The 27,794-nt window shown below is 40.5% G+C and overlaps 1 protein-coding gene across 2 annotated transcripts in view; it reads left to right on the top strand.

Moving 5' to 3' along the window:
• The window catches only part of LOC142388289 (uncharacterized), a 57,088-nt gene that overhangs the window by 13,948 nt on the left and 15,346 nt on the right, over nt 1-27,794 (top strand). For both annotated transcript variants that reach the window (XM_075473372.1, XM_075473373.1), the window contains exons 3-4: nt 17,487-17,544; nt 24,739-24,987. In XM_075473372.1, the coding sequence (XP_075329487.1) occupies nt 17,487-17,544; nt 24,739-24,987 (307 nt within the window). The remainder of the gene's footprint in view (nt 1-17,486; nt 17,545-24,738; nt 24,988-27,794) is intronic.

Below are 27,794 nucleotides of genomic sequence, written 5' to 3' on the forward strand. Positions count from 1 at the left end.
ATTCCATCAGGATTTGGAGCCTGTGTTTTTAAGAGATAAGTTAATAACTCCAGGGTAAATGTCTCAAGGGAAGCGTGCTTTAATGATTTCATTTGTGTGCAAATTGGATTGAGAGTAGGAGTCTCTTTATTTGAAGAGAAAAGAGGCAAAGCAACCTTAATTTACATGAACACTTTGAAATTACAGTGTGCCCCGGTCTATGTATGTGTCATTGTGTGTGAAGATCACAGGTATACAAGCCACTGGGCACAAAGCTGTAATTACGAATAAAAGTTTTCTTTGATGCTGTCCTTCTGACGTCTTTTAGCCATCATCTTTCTCCCACACATTTGAATCACTGGTTGAAACCCTTTTGTTTTCAATGTCACTGCCCCCCACTGATTTTCAGCCACATTACGTCTCTGTGGAATACACAGAACATAAAAAGTTACAGTACAGTTGACATAAATCCTCCTTTTTTTTCCCTGTGGTTTCCTTTGTTGCCAAAGCCCCACAGGAACAACCACAAACATTTTGAGCATCACAATGTGGAATGTTTGACCCTGAATCACTGCTGTGATTTTATCCCTGTCTGTTTGGTTTTGGTCAGATGGGCTCATGATCTTACATCAGTTAATGTGTTCACCTAGAAAATGGCTTAAATGTAATAATTAGATATGAGTTATTTGTTAAGAAATGTACATTTAGCAAAAATTGCTCACGCTTCAACTTTCTCAAGTATGACAATTTGTTTGTTTCAGAACTTAGTTTTCAAGCAAGTAACCATAGCTGAAAAAACACTGAAGCTTTTATCATTCCAGCAGAAAAACCTTTGTTGTGGCACTTTGAAGAATTTAACAATGAAACACTTCTCTATTAAATTAATCTAACAATATTACAGCACACACACTCAATAAATAAATAAGACTAATCGTGATTTGATGAGGAATAGCAATACAACAAAAAACGAGAAAAATGGTCTGTCAATTTATTAAAGAGCATCGCCTCTCGTTACTATGGAAACAGAGGTTTGAGTTCCAAGCTCGCCTGGAGATCAAGTGGCATAACATTTGAGGATTAAAACAAGCCAGTCTTTGCTTTTTTGGTAAATGGTTGAACTTGCTTTAGACAAACACACAGTGACAGAACATTTCAAAGTGGTTTACCATCACACTGAATAGAAACTGGCATAGCCTTCTCTCTTCTTCACCAGGTTTATGAATGCGGAAGACATTGTTCTCAGTCCCTATTGATGCTTGATTAGGAACTCCCTGTGTTTGTTTTGAATACTCAGTGTCACCCCAAGCATCACTTTGTGTTTTTTTTAATCTTTTTAATCTTTAAAGGTAGGGTAGGAGATCCTGGATTTTGAGTCCAGCGAAGCTGCATTTTGAAAATACATCGGTAAAAAGTCCCAACCCTTTTCTTCACTTTCCCCCCGAAGGCACGCCTCTAGAGTACATGAACGCGCACGAGCACGAAGGTGCACGAGCGCTGTTCTGACAGCAAGCATCGATCGTTGCCGTATTTAGTTTATGCTAACTATACGTTTAATAATGCTAGGTGCTAGCCAAGCTGGCTCTAGTTTAGCTTCCTGCCAAGCTTCTGGACGCGTAATTCGTTCACGGAGCAGGGTACGCGCACAGGGAGAAGGAGGGGGAGGGAGGAGCAGATTGCAGTTTGATAGACGGCATCAGAATCCAATCATTGTGAATGGTCCGTTCACAATGATTGGATACTGTTTTTCCTAGATTGTACGTTCTAGAGGCCACTAAAACTTTTCATATTTTTGTCAAAACTTTTAATTAATTGGTTCCAATGGGGTTGTGAAGAGTATTTCAAGCAATATGTAAAAAAATGTTCCAGAAAAAGATCCCCTACCCCGCCTTTAAACAAACCCCAGTAATGGAACAGTTTAGGACACATTGCCTGTTGGAGATGTTGGCAAAATTCTCTGCGATAACTTGTATGTTATTGAGCATTTTTCTGCCAAATAGGGATGTTTTCTTAACCTCAATTAAGTAGAAAAAAATATATACAGTAGTAGAGTGAAGGAGGTCGAAATAAATGCAAAAAAAAGGAAGATTAAAACAGTGGTAAGAGGGCTGAACTCGAAATTATGTGTCATGTTTGGGAGTTGGATGACTTTTCCCTTCCTCACTTCCTCCCTCCCTCATAACGTTTTCCTGTTCCCATTTACTATTGGTGCAGCCAGTGTGTCACTTTCTTTAGCAGATGAGTAACTTGTTACATGCAGCTTAAGCGGTCCTCTGTGAGTTGGAAGACTGATGCGAAGTGCTCTTGACCACGCGTTGATATGTGAGGAGTTGCATACGAGCCCGTGACCAAGTGAAGTAAGAGAAACACAAACAATTGTGATTGTGAAAGGGAAATCAGGATGCTTATTTTCTTTGCAGGAATGGTGAAAAAAAGTCAATAACTGGTCAAATTAATGTAAAAGCACTATATGCAAGATTTGAACTTTAATATTACAGCAAAAAGAAAAAAGAGTGATGAAAACAAATAGAAGAGTCATGGTGTCAAAAAAGAAGAAGTATTAGTCCTTTACAGTGTCATAATCTGAGCTTCTCTGTGTAGTGGCAGCCAGTCCAGCAGTGTTTATATTAAACAATCATCTCATCTTGAGTGTGAACAAGAAAAAGGAGATGATTGTGGATTTCAGGAGGACCACAAATAAGTCAGACACTACCTTCATCTGTTTGTGCAAAGAAGAAGGCTGCAAAAGCTGCTGAATATAATGGACAGTAATGCACAGCCTCGACACAACATAGTGATTCTACAACAGACGGTGTTCAGTCAGAGGCTCCCTTAGCCCTGTTACAACAAGCACACTACACACAATAACACTACAAATTGACTGCCTATAATAACCAATGACTATTATTTTATATTAGGCCAGCACGGTGGTGTGGTGGTTAGCAATGTCTCCTCACAACAAGAGGGGTCCTGGTTTGAATCCCGTCTGGGGCTTCTGGATTTGCCCCACCATCCAAATCCATGCATGTTAGGTTAATTGGTGAGTAATTAGACTAAGTGTGACCGTGCACGATTGTTTGTTTCTGTGTGGCCCTATGAGGGACTGGCAACCTGGCCAGAGTGTACCTTGCCTTTTGCTCAGTAACAGCTGGGATTGGCTCCAACCCCCCTGCGACCCTGAATTGGATTAAGTGGGTATAGAAGATGGATGGATGGATTGGATGGACAGCAATGATATAATTTCCCTTGAGGGATTATTAAAGTATCTGTCATTTCGGTTCAAAGACAGGCCCTCACATGCAGCCTGGAGCTTTTATGGGGGCAACCTTACAGGTTTTCCTCAAACGAAGAGGGTATATTTTTCAGTTAAGATTTCTCCCAACAGGAGACTAATGAATGATCAAGTGGTTTTGCATGCCTTGTTGCATATTTGAAGTTAAAAGTTGAGGTCAAATAAACAGTCATAATTGATCTTGCCTTGGCGGGTTCAACAAAAACAACGGGGGAGTGAGGGAGATGTTTGTCCCAAGTGTCTAATCACACACCTTGATTAAAGACACCTATGTGTCCGGACAGCATTTACAGTAACACTTGTGGTAACTGTAGATGTCATTGTGATTTTTCAACACGGTAACCTCAAAGTATTCCACGAGAATATACAGTTTACAAAAATACTGCTTTAAGAAAACCCTCATCTCAATTTTCAAAGCAGATCTGCAGAAGGAGATTAAACTGGTTACTAAAACAACACTGTGTGTGCTGCGATGGGAAATTTAAAGCCAGACATTGCACAGTGATATAATCTATGATTCATCTACTCCCAAAATGACGTAATAAAGGTTATTGTCCTTGCTCTTTGTTGATTTTATCACATTATTATTTTCAAGCTAAGCGTAGTCTTTAATGCAGCACAAAACTTCATGGCCCCTTGGCAATGCTATTCAATAAAACATCTCATTTTAAACCACTTTTCTCATTTTTCTACCGAGAAAATTGAGTGATTTGTTTACAAAGACTAGAATCAAAGAACACACACCCAGACTTGTCTTGTTTTTTCACTGATAATGCCACTCTCTGAAAGTGCAGCCGTGGATGTGAAACGTCCAGCGGCCAGACAAGGTAATTTCCTGCGGAAGTGAGTGAGGGGGCGGGGGGTTGTTTGGGGTGAGGGGAGTCGGTCTGGGTTGCGATGGGGGATTTTAGGGAAGAGGTGGAAGGCAGCAGAAAGAACTGGAATTAATGGGCAAAAGGGTAAGTTAGTGTAAGCACTGCAGAGGGAAAACATTAAAGTAAAAGGAAGTGAGAATCGGGAAGGGAGGGGGGCCAGTGGATGATCTCAGAGTGGGGCACAGGTGTTTCGGGTGGAGTTGTGTCATTACGGCTTACTCACACTGTTGAGAGAATCATAAGCAGCAGGAGGTAGAAGTGGGGGCTGATGATGGGAGGACAGGATGAAGATGAGGCAGGCCGACATTGCACGGCATGTCAAGAGGCCTCTGTTTTTCCACAGCGTTTGAAGTGGAGAGTTTAGTTTAAGCCAATTAACCCTGTAGGAATGCGACTGTCAGACAGACAGGGAGGGGTCACGGATGACGAGGGGGACAATAATATGTACCGAGTAAATTTACTCAAGTCGCAACTTTCAGATTTTATGCTCAAACTGGATGACAAGCGCATATACTGACACATCAAAACACATTTATAAAGATTAAACCAGTGGCTCCCAATCTTTTTCATGGTTTAAATGATGTTTTAACTTCTTAAATAGCACACCGTACAAACAACATTCACGGTTTTTCTGTCTCCTCTACAACAACACAGAGAGGCAGTTTCTGGTCTTCCACTGGCAGTAAATCCCTCACCTTTAGCATCTGAAGAGCATCTGCATTAAAATAAGGACTTTGTTAATGTTATTGGGATCTTTGTAACCTTGTTAAGAATAACAACACTGTAAAAGTCTGGAAATTATAACTTTCTTTGAAAAAAGTGCTAAAAGCCCACAGATGAAATGAATACATCCAATACTTCGCAAAAAAAAAAAAAAAAAAATTCTGAGCAGGATTTAGTTTTTACTTATTTACAGGATGTCAAATCATTCCACAACCCCACAAATTTAATGGCACTTTCCATTTTAGCGTAAAATGTAATTTATTTTTTTTTAGTAGTAAACTCCAACTGGAACACCTCAAAATTGGATTTTCAGAAGTCAGTGGAACCGGGAGCTCAAAATCCAACGTTATTACTTAGATGGTCGAAACTCACAGTAATGTACTGCTTATTACTATGTCTGTCTACTTTGTGTCTCATAAAATCAGTTACTCACACAGTGCCATTCAGCTCTATCCGTGACATTTTTCCACAGTGTTATTTGTGTTATCTACAAACACTTTTATTAATTAAATACTTGTTATTAACTGACCACACGAACAACGGTAGCCAGGTCAGGGGGCAAACTGCACTCATTTTCTCATATTTAGTGGAACACAGTCAGCTCGGACGGGATATCAGCTCCAAGATCCGTGTTCTGAGATGAATTGTGCTGTAGCCTGATTCAACTGGATTTGGAATCCCCAGAGTAAATGTTACAATATAAAGTTAAGACCTGCTTACCTTCGACATAAGCTCCAATAGCGAAAAGCCTCCATACCGATGCATCAGCATGAAATTCCTTCAACGTGATATTTATTTTGTTGGCCAATAAAGAAACACAACAGAACAGTTAGCAGATGAGGCCAAGAGGCCGCACATTTTTAACCTCTGACCTCCCCTCAACGCAAGAAAGGAAAGAAAGAAAATTCTATTCTAATCATGACTCAGCAAAAGATAGTCAAATGCTTCTGCAAAAAGGTTAAAGATTGTGAATTTTTGCTAAAATGTTTTCTGGCGTTAAAAGAGATATTTATTCCACATGAGATTTAAAAAGATACTGACAGTGTCTGGTTTTATAGCGCAGCTGTCACATATGATGAAAGTCAGCTTGAATATTACAAAATGATACTTATGTACCTTAAAGATTGCATTCAATACTTCCTCTAATAATACTTTAATTTATGTAACTACACGCCTTTTGCCCACAATGGAGGATTTTTACAGTCTTGTGTTGCTGTTGGGTAAATAAACGGAGCGCCAGGTCTCCCTCTGCAGGGCGGAGGGTTTTAAGGAAGGCAGAAAGATGTCGGGGAGGAGATGATGGCAGTGTCCGAGAGTGCTTGTGGACAGATGGAAAGCGAGTGAGGGCAAACAGGGGAAGATAAAGTCTGCTGCTAATTATATCCACAATGGAAGAAAAACAGAAGAGACGTGGAGGGTGTGAGAACAGAGACGTGTAATTATAGAGACGAGGCCATGAGAGCGGGGCGCGGTGGATGGCTGCACACCGGGGGTCTAATTCCTCATCTTGTGCTCTGTGTGTTTAATTTTTTCACCTGAGGGTTAATATCTGTAGAGAGTTTTGAAATCCACATTTGAGCCACCGTGACTTCTCCTGCTCTCCTGTGCCACTCCCTGAGCCGTAAGAATTGATGCCTTTTCTTTGTTATTGTCAGAGAAGAGTCAATCAATGACACAAAAATCAAGTTTGACACAAAGCTGCTCAGATTGTGGATTTTAAGGTTGCTCCAATGTTTAGATAGCAATTTATCTCTTCCCGCATTTAAGTGGAAACCAATTTCAAGTGATTTGAGATTTTGAACTTTTTCAGTATTCTTTACACTCTAATATAACGTGGACCCTCAGATTGCCACATTCACCCTGAAGTACTTTGCAGTGAAGTAAACCTGCGTCTTTTCTGCAGGAATAATAATGACGATGTTACTGTGGTTACCTCAACTACCAGTTTATAGTGCAGGTAAGGTGTCAGCCGTTTAATCTGGCTCAGGCACAGCGGCTGTCATGACAACCATTTGCATGTTTGTGTGTGAGTCTTCTTGAGCTTTCTACTGTGGCACAATATTATGGAGGATTGGGATTATTCAAATTTATTAAAACTAGTAAACACTGGCTACCAATATATATCTATATGTAAATAGATGTATACATTTATATATGTTTTTTCTCAGTTTGTACCCTGCTTGTAGATGCGTTTTATGTGTGCACAACAGCTCAAGTGCAATAGTTTGATTACTTGTATGCAGGCGTTACAAGCCTCTGTGTGTCACCTTGTTGTATATGAGGACTTCCACAGTTTGACAAGCAATGGAGACCCAACTGCAGCTAAAGGCACAGTGAATTAAAACAATAATGACACAAAAACACAAGGTTTTTATATTATTATTTGATAAAAAGTGAAAACCTTTCCATCCATTTCCTTTACCAGTTAAAACCTAATTAAAGCAGCCTCTTCATCTTTGGGCTAACCAAGGCTGTGGACATCCATGGACACTCCCATCTCGTTATCATTAAAGCATCAGGGAAATTGGAAACATCATAAAGAACTGGGAATGTTTCACGATGAAACCAAGGACAAGAGAATATGTGCAGAGGTTAAACAAAAAAGGGCACAACAGCACCACCAATCAGTCCATAACATCAGGTGATAAATGATTATAGATTAAAGGAGCAAACATCTTTTTATCTACATTTAAAAATTCATCTAAAAACAGTGTTCGACTTACAATGTCAAAATTTGACTTTATTTTGGGGGTCTGTGTTTTTAAAAATCTGTTTTTTTTTAGTCATTACTTTTAAACAAAGAACCCCAAAAGAAACAAGAGAATGCATTAAATAGATGAAGCTTGTGTCGTAGCTCATAAACCACAAAGGTTCCCAGCACAGAAATCCCCAGACATGGCTCACAAAACTAAAGTGCAACACAAATATGAACACAAAATACACCTGTGTGAGCGGGAATGACAGTCTAAAGAAGATCTCAAGGGGAAGTCCCCCTGTGCATCAGTGTGGAATTTTAGTTGACTCCCGCAGACTTTTAGATCTAGCAATTTAGCCATTTTCTACTGTGTCAAAATAATGACGGCAGCTGTAATCACCCATAATAACAGAAAATGAATCTTTCGATCCTTTGGTATTTGGGATCTGTCCCCTAACATACATAAAACAGGAGTCAGTGGGGTTTACTGTTTCGCTGCCAGACAATTCCTAAGGATGTGATGAAAAAGTATGTGATTTTGTGCTAATTTTAGAGAACCAAGACTGTGTTTAATTGACAATTCTGCTTAATTAATTTTAGCCGGTCATGTTGAAGAAAATGTGAAATTTGTCTGCAAGCAAACATTCACTTCACCATTAAACCAGTCCCCATCTAAATTAAGCACAAAGCTTCACAAGAATATGCAAATGTATGGTTATGAACACCATCTGAGGTGACATGAATATTATTAGGTTCTTTGTTGAGATAATTGGAAGATGGAAATCCTTTTTAATAGTGTTATACCTTTGCAGAATAAACAAGGTATTGATTTGAGTCTCCTTAGTGAGTCAAACAAATGTTTTGATCAGACTACTTGTTTTTATTTCTTCGGATTTTCTGGTTAAGTTCGTGTCTTTCGAATTTTTAACTTACTTCAATCAATTTATTTATCAACTCAGTTATTTGTTTGGTCTGATCTAAGAATTTCCACAACGGTTTTTTTTGTGCAGTTTGCAAATTTACATTAAAGTGGAAGTCAACACTAATAAAAACGAACAGATTAATACGTAATATACCAATGAATATTTTATCTTTTCTTTTGAGAAAAATCCCCATGAAACCTCATTTTAAACTCCATACAACAAGCTGGAATAACAGCAGCATTCTTTTACCACCAGTCCTTCATACCTTGGAGCTGTTGTTGAGTGATTAAAGCAAAACAATACAAAATCCTGTTTGTTGTCTAAAATGATAAATGACATGTTTTGTCTGCTATACTCTCAAATTATTTCAAATGAAAGCACTGTATTTGAAAAAACAAAGCTTGCCACCGGTGACGCTGGATTTCTGTGTGTGTCTGCTTGTGTGTGTGCAAGTGTGTGCGCATTAGAGTGCGAGCTCTGAGGGGAAATTCCTCTCTCTGGGCTGGGAGTTCTTCCTGTCGTAGAGCTGTGTTTGTACAGCCTGGCTTTGCCGGGATATCCTACCCTGCCCATGTCTGAGGGAGAGAAAGAGGGAGAAGGGGAGGGAGGGTTGAACGGGCACAGATACAAGGGGAGGATGGAGAGGAGGGGTGTAATGAGAAAGGGATCAGTGAAATGGACAGTGGCAGAAGTTTAAAGGATAGAAAAGAAGCTTGAATTTTTTTCAACCTTCGCCTCAATGAAATTGGAATGACAAACATCTGTCCATTGGCATCAATTAGCAGAGTCCGCAGTAATACTTCAGACTGTTGGACTGGTGTGAGGGTTTGGACAAAGGTCAGGGTGACCAGACTGCCTTCAGTCTGAGGGAAAAGGAAAAGACGATTTATCATCTAAACTAATTGTGTTGTTTTGATGTTGTTGTGTTTTTTGGGAGACCCTTGTTCTCTCCGGACTCACTCCACCTGCATAGATGAAGGCTTCAAACAATCAGAGAGTGAGTCTGACTGAAAATGAGTTGTTTCCGAGGCCCAGTCACTGACCCAAACCCACTGAAACATCAGGCTCTGATGTTGTAAGGAAAGACAATCTATGTGTCTGCAGGGTGGAAGAAGTTTTGATGGAGAGGAATGAACGTGACTCAGGGTGTTCCTCGGACATTCTTGATGTAGAGGAAATCACACATCTGCTATCTGCCTGGCTACAGTTGTGTTTTTCTGTATCTGGCATCTGATTCGGCATGAATATTCATATTTTGACAGATTAAAAAATAATTAATTCATTGACAACAATCTAACATACATCTGAACTGGAAATCAGGGTCCAATACAGGATGTGTTCCACATAATTTCAGAAATATCCAGCCAAAAGCATCACTGTGCATGAAGTTACTGTCATTTGAAAAAAAGATTTCAATAGATAAATACAGAAAAATGTTGTAACAGTTCCTAATCATATTAAACAAGTGCAGAGAACAATAATTTTGGGTAAATTGATATTTGATGTACAATTTAATGAACAAAACTGCACAAATTTAGAAATGTTCATGTGCTTTTTTTTTGACAGATTCATAGTTATGTGCTCTATTAGAACGTTTAGAAGAAGAAGAAGTTTTATTTATATAGCACCTTTCATAGATAAAAATCACAAAGTGCTTTACACAGTAAAACAAAATTACAAAGAGAAAACAAGTTCATATATGGATACAAAAAGTGACTTCGGGCCAATCAACTAAAAGCCTGTCTAAAGAATGTCTTTAGCTGCTTTTTAAAAGAATCCACAGACTCCGCCTCATGAAGGGACACAGGCAGCTTGTTCCATAATTTAGGAGCAAAAGCCTGGAAAGACAAGTCTCCTCTGGTTTTAAAGGAAGTCCTTGGGCCCATGAGGAGGTTCTGGCCAGAGGACCGAAGGGAGCGGCTGGAGCTGTAGGGACACAGCAGATCAGAGACATAACTGGGGGTCTGCCCGTGCAGGGCTCTAAAAGTCAACACTAAAATTTTAAAATCTATACGATATTTGATCGGGAGCCAGTGCAAGGAAGATAAGATTGGCGTAATATGAGTCCGTCTGCTTGATCCTGTTAAAAGTCGAGCATTTTGGACCATTTGAAGACGATTTAAAACAGATTTGTTAAAACAAATGAAAATAAAATTGCAATAATCCAAACGTGAAGAGATAAAAGCGTGAATCACAATTTCCAGGTCAGAGTTGGACAGGATTGGCCTTAACTTTGCAATATTTCTTAAATGATAAAAACAGTTTTTTTAGTTAGTGTCTAGAATGGCAGTCAAGAGACAAAGACTGATCAAACCAGACACCAAGATTCCTGATGCTCGACTGAACGGACGAGCCCAGAGAACCGAGGTGGTTCAGGACAAGGGGAATTCTTTGCTCTGGAGCAATGATCAGAGTCTCAGTCTTTTTACAATTTAACTGGAGGCAGTTTTCAGTGAGCCAGTTCTTTATGCTTGAGAGACAATCCAATAGCTCAGACAGTTTGTGCAACTCTGACTCCTTAAAAGAAAAATACAATTGAATGTCATCTGCATAAAAACGATAGGAGACATTTTTAAAATGACTAATGACTTTGCCAAGAGGGCTGATGTACAGCAAAAACAAAATGATGATGGAGATGAGCTTTAAGGGCCTGTTTATACTGACACAGAGGAATCCATCCCCGGCGCTCTCGGCCCCAACAGGTGGGGCAGACGGACAGATGTGCAGTCTTACATGGCACTTACAGCACGTAGGCTTTGGAGGTGACACTACACATTGATCGAATGCTGAATGACTGAAAGTTAGCTCGATCCATGAGGGACCAGCAACAACTGATTGTCATGGTCAATGAGTTTTTGTGTTTGACTTTGTCTTTCGGTTTCTTGGTTTACTTTTTGCACTTAATTTCCTTCCTTCCTGTTTTATTTTGTAGCGTTTGCCCTCATGTGTATTTCCTGGTGTATTTACAGGTGTTTTTACTTCCTCTTTACACCTGGTTTTCAGTTTCTGATTGCCACACCTGATCTTCGTTTGTTATCACCTCCCTCAGTATTTGTCCTCCAGGTTTTCCTTTGTTCAGTGCCAGATCATTGTTGCATTCCTGTGGTTCTCCATGAGCCTCCGGTAGTCAGTACAAAGCAGCACATGAAACAATTACTTATTCTTTTTTTAAAACTTACATTAGCAACGTTATTTATGATGGTGACGCACAGCTGCAGTTATGCAGAGCAACCACAATTAAATAAGAGTATATTAGAAAAACCTGGTCTCCATTTCCATTCCATTTTCCATTTCCATCTCATATCAGGGGCAAATTGCCCTAAAATCGCGTGTTCGCATGATCTGAAGAATTTGTTAAGTGCACCCATGAATACCAGCTTGTGTGTCAGAAAAAGGCCTAAGTGTGTTTTTCATGTCCAGATAATTTATGCCTCTGGCCTCTTGGCTCCTTGATGGGCATAATTTCAAAGCTGACTTTTTGACTCGTCAGATGCAGGTGTGACAAATAAATTACAAATGCTTGCTATGAATGTCATTAACTTCTGGAAATGAAACATTTTCGGTTTAATTAGTTCCATCTGGCGTTTTCCTGCTCGCTTTGAAAAGTCCAGATAATTGCTATGGAAACAACTGCAAATCTAACGCATTTTAAGCTGATCAATAAATACAATATTTAATGTGTGTAGAGAATAAAACGGCATATACTGTGAAAAAGGTGATGCTTCATTTATTAGTTGTTTTCAGATTTTTTTGGCAGTGGTAAATTTGCAGTTCTCACATGGGTAGAAAGAGAAAAAAACAAAAAGGAAACATGCACTTCATGATAATGATGTTGTAATGACTTTCCCTTTGTCATGCTGGTTGTGAGACTGTGGAAGGCAGTTATGATGCAATACTATTGTTCAGACTGATATTCTGACAACTAGTGGATGGATAGCGAGCTAATGTTCTTCATCCTCGAAAACCTGCAGAACTACAGAATTGAAAAGAATCGAAAGCCTCAGCTTGGCTTTTGGGTAGTGTTAACTAGCAAATGTTAGGGCCTAACATGCTGAGCCATAAATATATCAGCATGTCACACATCATTGTGTTATAGTGTGCAGCTTCAGAGAGCTGCTGCATGCATGGATACTCTCTTGAAGACTAATTCCATCTGTCAGCAACAAAGTTTAGATAGCCAATAATATAATACTCAACACTTTGTGTGTGTTTCTTATCACTGTTTTGAGACAGGCTATTTTACACCTTTCACATTATGTCACTGTTTTGGTGATTATTTCCATAAACTGCTCTGTGCTGTTGTTTGTTTTGGAGCAAGGTAATGGTATCACTTCATCTCTGATTGTGATCTCTTGTTTTTGTTGTTCTAATTTTCTTCTTTGGGAGTGTTTTCTTCCCTGCTTCCCCTGACCTGGCCTCTGAGTGCCTTGTTTTTTGTCTGGCATTAGAAACTTGTTACACGAAAAGCTGCTTTGTCCATGTGAGTGTGGATGTTTTGCAGAAGTTGTCAGGAAGGGCATATTGTAAATAAATCTCTTCAGACACAGTTGTTGTGATTTCTAACTTGGTAATCGTGCTCACTTTGACCCTTGCTGACCTGCACACAAGAGCCCAACCTCAACTTGAGGCCTGGATGTAGGTGCACCCCTCCCTCATTGTTTAATATATGATGACTCACCTGTCTGCGTGTACCTGTGGCACATGAGACTGTGTATGATGTAGGCAGGGATGGAAAAACAGAGAGTGACAGAAAAAAAAGGCTTTGGACTTCCCACAGAGCTTTACCGTAGCTAGTAGTTGGCAGAGAGTGCGAGCAGATAGAGGGGACATCAGATCCAGTGGATGGAAGGAAGGGAGAGGGAAAGGGAGGGTGATTGGAAAGATGATAAGGCTAAGAGGTCTGCAAACAGGCCAGCAGTGAGGTAATGCTGCGTGGGCATTTTGTAGTAGTGGGTACTTCATCATAACCGGCCTGATCATCAAACACTTCAACTCTTGTAGCCTTTTGTCAGAAGAACATTTAGCTTCCTGCTGCCCCAGCAATGTGCTGATTTCATGTTTGACACGTGTTTTTGTTTTAAAATCATTTAGCAGTTTTATGCTCCCTTAAACCTCAGACTCAAAACATTTTTCCTTGCAATGTGGAGCGTCTCTAATATAATTTTTCCACAAGTTTTACTTTCCTGTTAATCTGGGCGGACATAAGACACAGAGTAGATACAATTTAAACACACACACATTATCCTGCAACTACAATATGTTAACTTACTGAACAGTACTTTAGAAAAGAGCACATATCTCAGTACTCCTTCAAATTTAAAGAGCTCATTTTAGAAGCAGATAGCAGAAGCAGAAGAGTATGATGATGGAGATGAGCTTTAAGGGCCTGTTTATACTGACACAGAGGAATCCATCCCCGGCGCTCTCGGCCCCAACAGGTGGGGCAGACGGACAGATGTGCAGTCTTACATGGCACTTACAGCACGTAGGCTTTGGAGGTGACACTACACATTGATCGAATGCTGAATGACTGAAAGTTAGCTCGATCCATGAGGGACCAGCAACAACTGATTGTCATGGTCAATGAGTTTTTGTGTTTGACTTTGTCTTTCGGTTTCTTGGTTTACTTTTTGCACTTAATTTCCTTCCTTCCTGTTTTATTTTGTAGCGTTTGCCCTCATGTGTATTTCCTGGTGTATTTACAGGTGTTTTTACTTCCTCTTTACACCTGGTTTTCAGTTTCTGATTGCCACACCTGATCTTCGTTTGTTATCACCTCCCTCAGTATTTGTCCTCCAGGTTTTCCTTTGTTCAGTGCCAGATCATTGTTGCATTCCTGTGGTTCTCCATGAGCCTCCGGTAGTCAGTACATCAGCTATTTCTTTGATTTTGTGCCTTCAGTTCAGCGCTTCAGTTTGATTAATATATTTGTCATTTTCCCACCTGTCTAAGCTGCAATTGTCCTCCATTTTGATCCTCTTCCACCTTTTGCTCTAGCATGAGTCATGACACTGATATCATAACAAAGAGGACAAAGCAACAAAACACTATAAATGGCAAAAGAAGCACAAGTGAAAAGCAGACTACAGCTGCACTGCATAATTTTAATTATTTTAACACTTCATCACAAAGCAGATCTTTGTCCTCTTTGACATTCGTCTTTTCCACAGCAGAATAAAGCTAAAAGACCAACAACAGCGCTAACATAACTGTGTATCTCAGATTATTAAGTCGGTGAAGTATGTTCAGTGCTGAAGGTTTTAACGCAGACGCAAGATATGAAATACTGTTACTTTTAAAGCTTATATATGCAAGTCTTATCATTGGCTTGTTTCTTATTAAAAAGTTGTTTGTGTCAGGTTTCAGATGAGCTGTACAGATGAGTGTTACATAAAAAGGGATTCAATAAGAGGTGGTCCCCAACCTAAAGGGGTGTGTTGTTTCTGCTTATAACATCCAGTTTCAAAGATACAAGATGTCAGTGGCAGAAATACAGAAATCTAAAAACTTATGTGCATTTTGCTGATTTCTGTCTTGAATATTTAACTTTAACCTGTAATGTGGTCCATTGTTGTATTGGCAATTTTCCCTTAAAATGTGTACGTTACTACTCGCATCACTGGTTCTACACAGATCTAATGCTGGTATAGTCCACTGCAAAATCCCAGTATAGGTGTAAATCATGAATACTAAACATTGCTTCAGGTGAGGTTTTTAAGCCAAAGTTTAATGACTCCAGCTGGTCCATCTGTGGACTATCTGCTACCTGCCATCCTTAATGAACTGGCTGTGAGGTGGCTCTGCAGCCCGACACGTCTCATGAGCACCATGACTTCCATCTCTACATTTTTTCTTACATTCTTTTGTCTTTCCCCTTAATCTCTACTCTTAAGTTTAAGTCTTGTCATCCTTTTGTTTCATCCACTGACCTTGTTGGGGTCTTTCTCCGCCACATGCTGCGCCTGATAATCTGACAAAGGCCTTCCACCACAGCTGTACAATTTTCTTTTCTGTACATATCTCTCAGTAATTATCCTCTGTCCTTTTCTCTCTCTGTACAATCACCTGGCTCACCTTTTCCTTCCATCTCCTCATCTGTTGCAGTGGAGAAACTCACTTAAAGCTTATCCCTGACAGTGTTTTTTCCATACAATTTTCCCTCCCCCTAACATCTTAAACTTTTACTGTAACCCTTCATCTTCTCCTCTGCTCAGCCTCTGGCTAATATTCATGCTGCTGCCGACCTCCTGCCCTTAACCTCCCTCCAAATCCATCCCTACCTTACTTCATATCTCCCTCTCCTCCTGCACCCATCGTCTCCTTCATATCCATTTCAACTCTCTTAGCACTCTTCCTCCTTTCCTCCCACTCAAACCCCCTCTGGCAGTACGCCCCCTCAACATAGACGTGACCACACATCCATGTAGCCTTTTAGGAAAACCTTAGCCACAATGCATATGGTGGATCTATTTGCCATGCAGGCACTGGTGTATTTCACAAAGGGAAGGATGGGTGGGAGGATGAAGGGAAAACAGTAAAAGGTGTGTTAGTCTGAATTATTCATAGCTGATCTATAAGATCAAAAAATGCATCAGAAAGGGGGAAGTTGCAGAAAAAAAACCAACCCTGTGTTATCTCTCCAGAGTGTGATATCTGTGTGAGTCATCATTTGAAGAAGTCCAGTATATGCCCAGGTCCTCTGCGGCTGTGCTGCAGAATATCTGCATTGAATTAATCTCTACTTAATGCTCTGAATTTTAATACACATGTAAAATAAATATAAGGACCTGGCCCATCAGTACAGGTTTGATCTGCATGCCGCAGCGGAGGCTGCAAAAGCTTGTCTGAGTCTAAAAGTAGGCACAGTGGACAATAAATTGAATTAATTCATCTGACAATAGTTTGTGGAATGTGCTCCCTCACCCCAATTTAACACTGTCCTCTTTTCCTTTTTATCATACTGCAGGTTGATTCTTTTAATTTTTTTTTTAGCCAACACGGCTGCCAACTGCAGACATGGCTTGAGTGTAAAGTTAATAGCTTGTGATGCTTCTTCTTATTTTAAAGGCTGAGGCCAAGGATTGAAATACACGCTGAAATTTTAAAATGATCTGACCATCTGTTTTATTCATGTACACAGAATTTAAACTAGGTTTTACATTTAAACATTTTTATGCAGAGGGAATAAACACCCCATTGTAGGCTGAGAAGGCATGATTAAATTAAGCTCAAGATTCATCATCCACCACTATGTGTGAACTTAAAGAGAAATAAATCTTTATTCATACATTCCCTATGCCCACTTCGTTCTGCTCAGGGTTGCAGGGAGCTGGAGCCTATTGAGTAAGAAACGAGGTACGTCCTGGAGAGGATGTTAGTCCATTAACCTAGCATACAATGTCTCTGGACTGCGGGAGGAAACCAGAGCATTCACAGAAACCAGGAACTCACTGTGAGGTGACACTACTAACCCCTTCAGTGCCAGAAAAATTTGGCCATTTGAAAGCCAAGGGGACAGATTGATGCCAGATAGCTAGAACTTCGTAGAATCATCTAGACACAGACAGATTGACTGCTATAGCAGAGAGTGGACCTTTTTACCGTATTGAGCTTATGTTTTCATAATCTTTCCAACTGACAAATCCGTTTTTACGAAAAGTAACTCTGAACACGCTCAAGGCTTCTGAATATCAACACCACTGATCGATATTCATATCAAGCCTGCTGACATTTACCAGCTTAAAAAAATCTAACTTTCAAACATGTTATATTGTTATACGTGCTGAAAGTATCATGCAAGAATACCAAACTGGATTTAAACTGGTTTAAAGGCCGATTGTAGTGTCATTGAGGGTTCTAATCACATTTAGCCTCCACTGTATCTACAACCACATGTTTATCAAAAGTCAGTGAGTAGAAAGATTTTAGGCAGTCTTGTTTTCAACTCATTACCGTATATTGCTGCACTTTTGACGCATGTTTGTGTTTTGTTTTTTTTGCAGAAATCCTTCTCTCTGGTGTTGGAAGCTCTGGACTACGACAATGACACATCAGAATCAAGTAAAGCTTAAGTTAACTGAGTAAAATACATACAAAGTAAATACTTTTATACCTTCTTGTATACAGTAATGTAAAGCAAAATTAAGGAATGTTAAGCAACAATAAGTACAGTACTTTTCCACTGAGGAGAAGTGTCAGCAGACCTGTGTGTTTTAAAGAGTTTCTTCATCTTCTGTTTTGATGTTTGACGGCTCGGTCGGTTCAAGCACACTTTTTTTAATGTTATCAAATCATTATCAGTCATTATAGGTTGGCTTCACCTACCACCAGTGGGCCAGAAAGTCAATTTTTATCACTAATTAATTAAAACAAGCCAGATTATGTTGGCAAACCTGCTCTTTTTTTAACTTTCACAAGTAGTTTAATTCCTCTTGGGTGAAATTCCTGCAGGTTACCTAACACTTCGTCTAAATCCTCCACAGAGTGCAGACTTTTTTGCTATTCCTTTCAAATAGGCAACACAAGATCTTACAGGTGGTGGAAAAGGAGTACATGATGACATTTTATGTAAAATGGAGTTAGTTGAAACCGGTCTAAAAACGTAATTATGAAATAATTATTATCCATACCCCCCCAGCATCAAATAAAATCCAGACTTCCCGAGATCAGGGCACCAAACCTTCCATCCATCCATCCATCCATCATCTTCCGCTGGTCCGGGGATCGGGTCGCGGGGGCAGCAGCTTGAGCAAAGAGACCCAGACGTCCCTGTCCCCGGCCACTTCCTCCAGCTCTTCTGGGGGACCCCGAGGTGTTCCCAGGCCAGCCGAGAAACATAGTCTCTCCAACGTGTCCTGGGTCTTCCCCGGGGCCTCCTCCCAGTGGGACGGGCCCGGAACACCTCACCGGGGAGGCGTCCAGGAGGCATTCTCACCAGATGCCCGAGCCACCTCATCTGACTCCTCTCGATGCGGAGGAGCAGCGGTTCTACTCCGAGCCCCTCCCGGATGACCGAGCTTCTCACCCTATCTCTAAGGGAGAGCCCAGACACCCTGCGGAGGAAACTCATTTCGGCCGCTTGTATTCGCGATCTCGTTCTTTCGGTCACTACCCACAGCTCGTGACCATATGTGAGGATAGGAACATAGATTGACCGTTAAATCGAGAGCTTCGCCTTCTGGCTCAGCTCCTTCTTCACCACGACGGGCCGGTGCAGAGCCCGCATCACTGCAGACGCCGCACCGATCCGCCGGATAGTCCAATCTCGGATTCAGGAGGTGCAGTGTGGTTTTCGTCCTGGCCGTGGAACAGTGGACCAGCTCTATACCCTCCACAGGATCCTGGAGGGAGCATGGGAGTTCGCCCAACCGGTCTACATGTGTTTTGTGGACTTGGAGAAGGCGTTCGACCGTGTCCCTCGGGGACTCTTGTGGGGGGTGCTCCGGGAGTATGGAGTGCCGGACTCCTTGATATGGGCTGTTCGGTCTCTGTATGACCGGTGTCAGAGTTTGGTCCGCATTGCCGGCAGTAAGTCGGACATGTTTCCTGTGAGGGTTGGACTCCGTCAGGGCTGCCCTTTGTCACCGATTCTGTTCATAATTTTTATGGACAGAATTTCTAGGCGCAGCCAGGGCGTTGAAGGGGTCCGGTTTGGCGACCTCAGAATCGGGTCTCTGCTTTTTGCGGACGATTTGGTTCTGTTGGCGTCCTCAGGCCGTGACCTTCAGCTCTCACTGGAGCGGTTCGCAGCCGAGTGTGAAGCGGCTGGGATGAGAATCAGCACCTCCAAATCCGAGACCATGGTCTTCGGCCGGAAAAGGGTGGAATGCTCTCTCCGGGTCGGGAATGAGATCCTTCCCCAAGTGGAGGAGTTCAAGTATCTCGGGGTCTTGTTCACGAGTGAGGGACGAATGGAGCAGGAGATTGACGGGCACCAAACCTAAGCTAATTAAATTTTTAAATAGCTGTTGGTAGCTAGCCAGTTGCCTTTTTCTTCATTGTGTTAAGCACATGCATTGTGTATCTTAACTTTTATGCATGTTGCTCAGTCACATATATGTTGGGGCATCTAAAGTAATTTTAGTTTATCAGCTGTAGCTGATACAATAAAAACATGGCAAATTAGTAAAACATGATTTGGTATTACTTAAACTACCCAACAAGGGTGGCTGAAAGGACTATTTGGTAAATCTGTGATTTCACAGAAGATTTGTTAATCACTTGAGAAAACGCTGAACCCGTATTCAAAATGATCGTTAGTTCTTGAGGTGACTCAAAAAGTGAAAAATCCAATAATAAGGATAATAATCCGATGACACATTACAAAATGATGTAGTATAACAGTCTTAAGGGACATTTATTTACATTTATTTGAGTAACATTTCACATGCAGGTCCTTAACTTGTGACAAAGTACTTCCATAGGGTGGTGTTAGGACTTTACTTTCTTATGGGAATACTTCCTCCATCGCTATTGTTACTGTATTTTCTCCTCTGTCGTGCCAAGAAAACTGTTTGTTCCAATTTAAGTTTTCAACAAACAACTTCTCATAGGCGCAAGCAGCACGGGTGCTTGTTTACCAGACTGTGTGGGTCGACATGATGAAACAATGTGAAGATGTCCTTTATGTCTTAATGTCTGTGATCACACAAGTTTAGGGAGCCTTTTATCGAGGCCCTTTAATTTCCTGCTCGTCTCTTTGTTCACTTTCCTCGTAATCGGGAAAAGCTCCATGACAGTGAGCTGCGTGCTATAAAAAGCATAAAACAAAGACGAACAGACAGATGTTCCATCCCTTCCTCATTCCGGTCATGCCACAATCCTCCCTTTCATCCCGCCATCCTCTTCCTCCCTCAGTGAAGGGACCGCAATCCAATCCAAATGATGGCTGAGATAATGAGAAACTGGGAACTCCACCAGAGACCCTTTACTTTCTCTTCATTCGTCCTACCTGTTCTCCTACATTCTCCCCTTCTTTCTGCCCTCTGGCAACGCTCTTACATCTTGTTTGCATTATCCTCCATTTCCACCTGAGCTCCTGACAGCCCCTTACATTGAGGCTAAAGCCGTTCACTGGGCCGACAGCTAAGCTCAGCCCAAACACAGGCATCCTGTAGCAGTTTGGACGGACTTATCGGGCCCAGCTGCCAATCAGAAAGGATTACCGAGCACAACTGAATCTTCTGGAACAGTCTTTGGAAACTGTGAGAAAATATGATGTTCTTTGACAGTCTGACCTTCACAGAGTTTTCTTTAACAAAATGTAGCTTTAGTTTTAATGTGTGGGGACGTTCTTATGTCTGTTAAAAAATGTTCCCAGTTTATAAGTAGTTTTGTGTTGTGTTTTTTGATATTTTGCCTTTTACTCTCCCAAGTAAAAAAAAAAGCAGTCAGACATATTCATCTGCAGCTGTGTATGTGGAACCACAGCAGGCTGCATAAGTGGATATTTCAAACAGGATATCCGAAAGGTAGTACTTCTCTTTAATTTACTCTAAACTGAATGAATATAGTCATGCAAAACACAACTCTGAATGTACCAGAAACTGCAGCCTTCAAGTTATCACAAAATTGTATCAGTGTGTATAAAACCGTAAAAGAAACTGAGCATTACGTCCTCACAAAGGCAATGTTCACTGATTAATAAAGTGGACCAAAGGTGGATGATATTACCGTAAAACATGGATTTTAAAGAGAAAGGAAAAGCAAGAAGAATTGAAGGGGAGGTGAGCCCTCTGACACTCATTGCCTTCACCTGCAAATCTTTACAAATATTGACCATGCCTTGTTTTAAAGAAGTAAAATGAGGAATGCCAACCTGTCAAGTACAGCGAAAATGAGATTTACATGAGTTACAGAAAGATTTATTAAAGCAGCAGCAGAGTATTACACTTGAAATATCTTGCTTGAATAGGGAAATCTGACTGCTTGTGTTTCTTTTTCATTTGGCTTCTATCGAGCCAAACCAGTCTCCATCAAAATGTGACATAGTCACAAAAACTTTATCAATTGATTTGTGTCCACAAACACAATTTCCACTTATTTTTTTTGTGCTACTGGACATGAACATAACAACAGAAAGGAAAACAGTATCATGCCATTTTGAGAAATAGTTGCACAAGAATTGTCGCATCATATTTAAGAGGCCACACAGTCCACATCTGGAGGTCGGGCTGCGGAGGTTGACGATGAAGCTTCACACAAACTGAATTCCAACTCCCATCACAAATACTGATGTTTTTAAGTGACTTCACGTTGAAATATTATTAAAGCATTCAGCCGCTGTTTCCATGCTGTTTTTCCTGTTTTACACATCACAAACTAGCTGGTTAAGAATTCCTATTAAAAACATCATGGCTTTTGTTCAAAAGACCACATCACTATGTCCTTTTCCTGGTTTAAGCTGCTTGAGTCCCCCTGGCTAAACACACAAAACGTGCTGGACACGCCCGATGCCCTGTTGAAGTACATTACTTTAAAAGTTGTGCTGTGTGGCTTGAAAAATACAGATTTTGTGTTCGTGAAAACAAATCCAAAGTTTCATAACTTCTACAGGTTTTTCTGAGAGACTGTACTGATTAAGGGGGGGAAATTCTCTCCATGTGTACTTTTGAAAGGCCCAGACTCTAAAGGATACTCCTTTTATGGCCGATTGTGCTGCTGACCTGTTATCAGTTAACCCACTTAGATGTGAGATGCTCCACCTGGTGATTTTCTTTAGAGCCTGACACAATGCTTCCTGTATTCTTTGGTCTCTCTCCTTGACATTCTTTGTTCTTTCCTCTGCTCACATATTACAATTATTAATTTTTAGTTCATATCTTCTGCTGCGTTTGCCAGCGTTTCATCTGTATTTATGATCAACTCAGTCACAAAACTTCCATCACGACTTTTTGAGAAAGTGGAATTCCCTAATAGAGGCTCTCTAATCTGGACCAGCTTGTCTATAAAATCCATCACACATGTTTGAACTTTCATCCATGTGAGAACAGTTTTTGTGACATACTATAGTAGCAGAAAAACTTAAAATAACACTAACATACATCAGACACAGAAGAGATGCAAACACTATCCTTCTGATCTATTGGCTTCTGTTGGACTATTGATTTGTCAGTAGGTGATATGGAATAGTGAGTGAAAGTGGGTGTTTTCTCTCCTGCAGTGTTTTTTCAGCCTTTGTCAAGGGCAAGCGCTTCACAGCTCAGACCAGGCAGCGGGGGACAATCGCCAGGGGAAGAGATTTGAGTGTTTTCACCACCTGCAAACACACTTGTATTTTTGTAACATTTAATTTTCCGCACAGCTCAGGTCGTCTTATTTCTGCTGTTTTCCCATCTAATATTTGAACTCCTTTTTTTTCAGTCTTTGTGTCTACTTGTACTTACTTCTTATCGTGCCATCTCATCTAATCACGTTACAGAGGAAATCAGACTCTGTTGGACACCTTCCCTGCTGCACTAATTATGTTATTTCTTCTTCTCATCTGGCACAGAAATGATGATGATGAAATTAACCCTTCGACATGCCAGATTCAAAACCCACAATGCACTGCAGCATCATGAGTGTTTGGAAAATGGGGCTCTCAATTTGACGACAGGCGGTGGAGGAATGGAGTATCAACTGAGCTTGCAGTTTGCTCAGTGTCCACTCCGCCTCAGTGTGTTTTAAACACACATATGTGTGCGTGTTTAAAATACACACCAGCCAATGAGTGTCCCTGTTTTCATTCCTTTGTCCAAATCTACAGTGATCTCATCTCTCCATGAGGCAGTTTGTTATATGTGTGTTCCAATAGTTGCTTCCCATCCACTTTAGCTGTATTTGCCTCTGGCTGTTACGCACACACTCTACACTGCTCTCTCTTCACTGTTGACTTACCTTCAACAGGGCTGTTCTGCATGAATATCATAAAATCTGTCCAGCATCTCTTGAATGCACACTATAATCGTATAGATCGAGACGCACAGATATACACACACAAACAGTCATATTCTCAGTACTCTGCATATGTTAACACCCTGTCAGGGAGGATTGTCAGGGGATGACAGCGCCCATGGGAAAACCCCTCCGGGGGTCAGGACCAGCAGCCGCTGCCCAAACGTTGCCCTGGGGCTTGTTTGGTCCGTTCTGCTGTTCTGGCTGCCTCTCTTCTCTGCAGACCTTTGACCCCTTTTTTCTGGCTCCATAATCGACTCTTGTGTCCAGCGGTATTCATGCTGGAAACATTTTTCAGTTCACTAATCATCACTTTACATGTTGTCTGATGCTGATGGTTGTAGGTAATACAATTCCAAACCAAAATCCAGAGGAATTAAACACAATGTAACGTCTCTGAACAGAACAGCGCAAAGTTCTACGAGAAAATATCTCACTGAAATTAGCAGTTTCTTTCAGCTCTACAACTCTTTGTTTTATTTATCAGCTCACAAGCTGAATGTTTCAATTCACTGAGTTGTTTCCATCCTCGACAGGCAGCTGTTTTTTTTCTGAAATAGCTCTGATAAACCTGCTGAAAACAGACAAGAAAGTTAGTGAGTAAGTGTTGAGGACAGTTGAGCATTTTGCACCTAAAGAGGCAGATATTCCCCACAGAACTTGCTGGAGAAATGTAGCAATAAAATGTAAATAAAAACAGAATAAAATTATTTAAACCAATATTAAACCAATATTTTGTTCACAACATAAAAATATTCTATTGAACATTGAAAGTGCATTGAAAGTGTTCTGATGGGATGGGGGTGCATTACTGCCTATGAAACTGGCAACTTGAACATCTGGAAAGGCTCCAGTTCTTAGAGGTTTTAAGAATAAATTATTGGTTTATTCAATTCTAAAATTATCACATTATTTTTAATGACATTTTACACACTGTCCAAACTCTTTTGGGATCCGGGTGGTACGTATGTATTCTTCATTACACCTGTGTCACCTGTCAGTTTGCACCACAATATTAAGACAATTAAGCATTTTATTGTAATGAAATACTTGTAATAGGGCAGCTGTAGCTCAGGTGGAAAAGCAGTTGTCTGCCAATCGTAAGGTCGGTGGTTTGATTTGACCACATGTCGAAGTGTCCATGTTGTCAATCGATGCGTCCATTGGTGTGTGATAGAGAAAAAAGCACTGTACGGCCTATAAAAATGTTTAAAGGCTGTGTGAATGTGGTTTATAGTGTAAAAGCGCTATACCAGACAAGAAAAGTGCTGTATTAGTCCATTTGCCAGATAAAGATTTATTCCCTATGTCTTCCTTCAGGTCAGTTGATTGAGCAAGTCCTCCTCTCCTCCATGTTGAACCCTGGTGAACAGTGGCAGACGTATCGTCACCACGGCCGCATTCTCAGCCTTGAGTACCGGCTTCGTTTCCGATGTGACTCCAATTACTACGGACCTTTCTGCAACAAGTTCTGCCGGGTCCGCGATGACTTCTTTGGGCACTTTGGCTGTGACCCCAGTGGCTCAAAGGTCTGCATGGACGGTTGGACGGGACCAGAGTGCAGAGAGGGTAAGACAAGAAACTGAGACATTATAATTCAAATCTAAATTGATTGATGATGAAATATGTTATTGAGAGAGCTTTAAACTTGATGTTTGCTGTTATGGATTACAGCACATGAAAATGATATACATAATGAGAAAAAATGTTAAGCTGAAAAGTACAGTTAAAAAGAAATCCATTTGAAAACAAGTCTTGACTAGAGGCTTCACACTCATAAAAACACAAATTAAAAGAATGGTCAAAATAGGCCCATCACAAATCATGACATGATTAAGCTCACCGTTCAGTGTGCAGCCTGCCTTCCTCTTTCCTCTTATCCTACCAGCGGCCACTTAATGTTTTACACGCCGGTTAAAGCATGTTAACCAGCAGTAGCCCGGTGGAAAACAGCTCAATCTCACAGTAAACATCAGAACAACATTTGGTAGTCTAAGTAACAACTTTAGAGCAAATGGCAACCACAAAAATGCTCTGCACAAGAACCTTACAAAAAAACATCACCAAGAAAATAGACCATCAGCTATATAGGACAAAATCATGTGTGGAAGCACCATAAAAGATGAAAACAAATTTCATGGTAGTGCAGCACACAGACGAGAACAGAGTCAGCCGTCTGAGCCACAGCCAAAAATAAGGTTCAGCTTACATCACAGGTACACTCCCTGAGCTTTCCTCTATGCAAACTCATCTATTAGATCCTTTAAATCCAGCTGGCAGGCCCTTAGCCTTTGTTTTTAATCTGATTTATAGCTCGTTTTTAAAGACCCATCTTTGTTTTTATTATGCCATTGTCTGTTTCTGTCTTGCTATCAGCTGTGGGAATGTTGCTGTCCATTTATTTTCACTCATATCTATAATTACCGTGACCCAGTATTTCATGCAGTGTAATTTTTAAACTTTAAATCTTCCTTAAATCTTCATTAAAACTTTCATTTCATAAACTCACAACATACATATAAGCTAATTGATATATGTAAAAGTGTTTTTTTTACTGAATATTTCTTTATTTTTTTCTGCTTGCCTCACAGATCACTTTTCTTACATGTGTTAATAAATGTTAAGCAGCTAAACCCGAAAAGGGTTTTATATTTGTCAAATGGATGAGAGCCACAGAGATGTAGGCTAATCTTTTCACACATTTATTGACAATCACTTCTTCCGGGCTCCTGCTCATCACAGGCCCTAATACAGTTGCATTAGCTGCATATAAAGAGGTTAAACATGTTGACTGTTTAATGGCCTTGTGCCATTGAAGCAGCTCTGTCCTGTCGGGGCATGGACCTGACCTGACATTTCAGCACTCTAAAATGTGAGACATTTAAACCGAATGTGCCAAAGGTAGCGTTGAGTTTCATTACAAAGGGGTATGTATCTGATTGGAAAAATCTTTGACATTGTATAGCTGATATTTCAAAATCACAAATAGTGAATAGATTCAACAAAACTTGTGTTCACTTATCAAACAATATTCTGTTTTTCATTTCTTTTTTGTCCTCTTCACCTTTGATAGAGTTCCCTTTTATGTGATTTTTCCAGAGTTTCTTTAAAGGGCTTTCCATGATGGTGTCTTTGTTTTCCTGTTTGACTTTGGCATCGGAAGCACAGTGATTGTGATTAAAGGCTGTCAAAATGTACTTTCCTGTTTCCTCCTTCTTCTTTTTTTTCCAAACTGTTGGATAGGTCATTGATAATAGGTAATCAAATCCACATTTTCTATTCATCTATCTAAAACTGAGGTAAAACTCTGAACAAATGAGCAAGCAAAGGAAGACCTGCCTTAACAATGAAGACGGAAGAACATTAAGCCTTGTCTTAAACTTAGAGAGGGTGTCTGCTTACCAGGACATTTACTAGCAGCTTATTCCACAAGAGAGGGACCTGATAACTTAAAGCTGTGCCTCCAATTCCACTTTTAGAAACTCTGGGAACCACAAGTAAACCTGCAGATTGGGAGCACAGTGCTCTGTTGGGAAAATATCTTACAATGAGATCTTTAAGATATGTTGGAGCTTGGTCATTAAGATCTTTATATGTGAGGAGAAGAATCTTATGTCACACATTTCCTCACTTTGCTCTCCTTTTCCCCCGTTTAATTTCTCAAAAACATGTACAATGTACATTTGGCATTATTGTGGTCATTAGCAAATGTTTCCCTGTTCCAACCGGCATCCTTTGAATGGTGTTACAGTGTTTTTTCCCGTCTTTTCTGTCTTCAAATTTTTTAATTTGCTCTGTATGAATGAATTGGATTAATTTTTAAATGAATTAATTGGATTTGATTGGATTATGATTACACTGAATTGAACGCGAATTGGCTTGAATTGGACTGAATTATTTAAGTGCCGCTATATAGATAAAACTGAACTGAACTGAATTACACTCATGTACTTCTGCAAATATCACTTTAGGATCTTTACCCTCCTGTACATCAATAAACACACATGATTTAGCTCCAGTTGAGTGACTCATAGGCTGGACGCCCTCATTCTGTGACCTCGGACCGCTGTTGCAATTTAAAAAGTGAATGTATGAAAACAAAGTGGAAACCATGGTAACCCTGAAGGACATATTGTCAGTTAAAGGACATCCTGCAGCCCTGCCCACCTTGCCCCTGTCTCACTTTATTTGACTTCCTTCTCAGCATGGCGCTGATTGGACTAAAGAGAAGCAGGAAGTTTGAAATATTAGCAACGGTCCTTCTGTAACCTCCTACAGGTGCCAATCATTATGTGTCGGACAGCTCTAGTCTTGGTTTGAATATCTTAAAAATTGTCAGCCTCTTCAAAACCTTTCCCATGCTTTGTCTACACCTT

This window comes from Odontesthes bonariensis, chromosome 9 (assembly GCF_027942865.1).
Source record: "Odontesthes bonariensis isolate fOdoBon6 chromosome 9, fOdoBon6.hap1, whole genome shotgun sequence".
NCBI lineage: Eukaryota > Metazoa > Chordata > Actinopteri > Atheriniformes > Atherinopsidae > Odontesthes > Odontesthes bonariensis.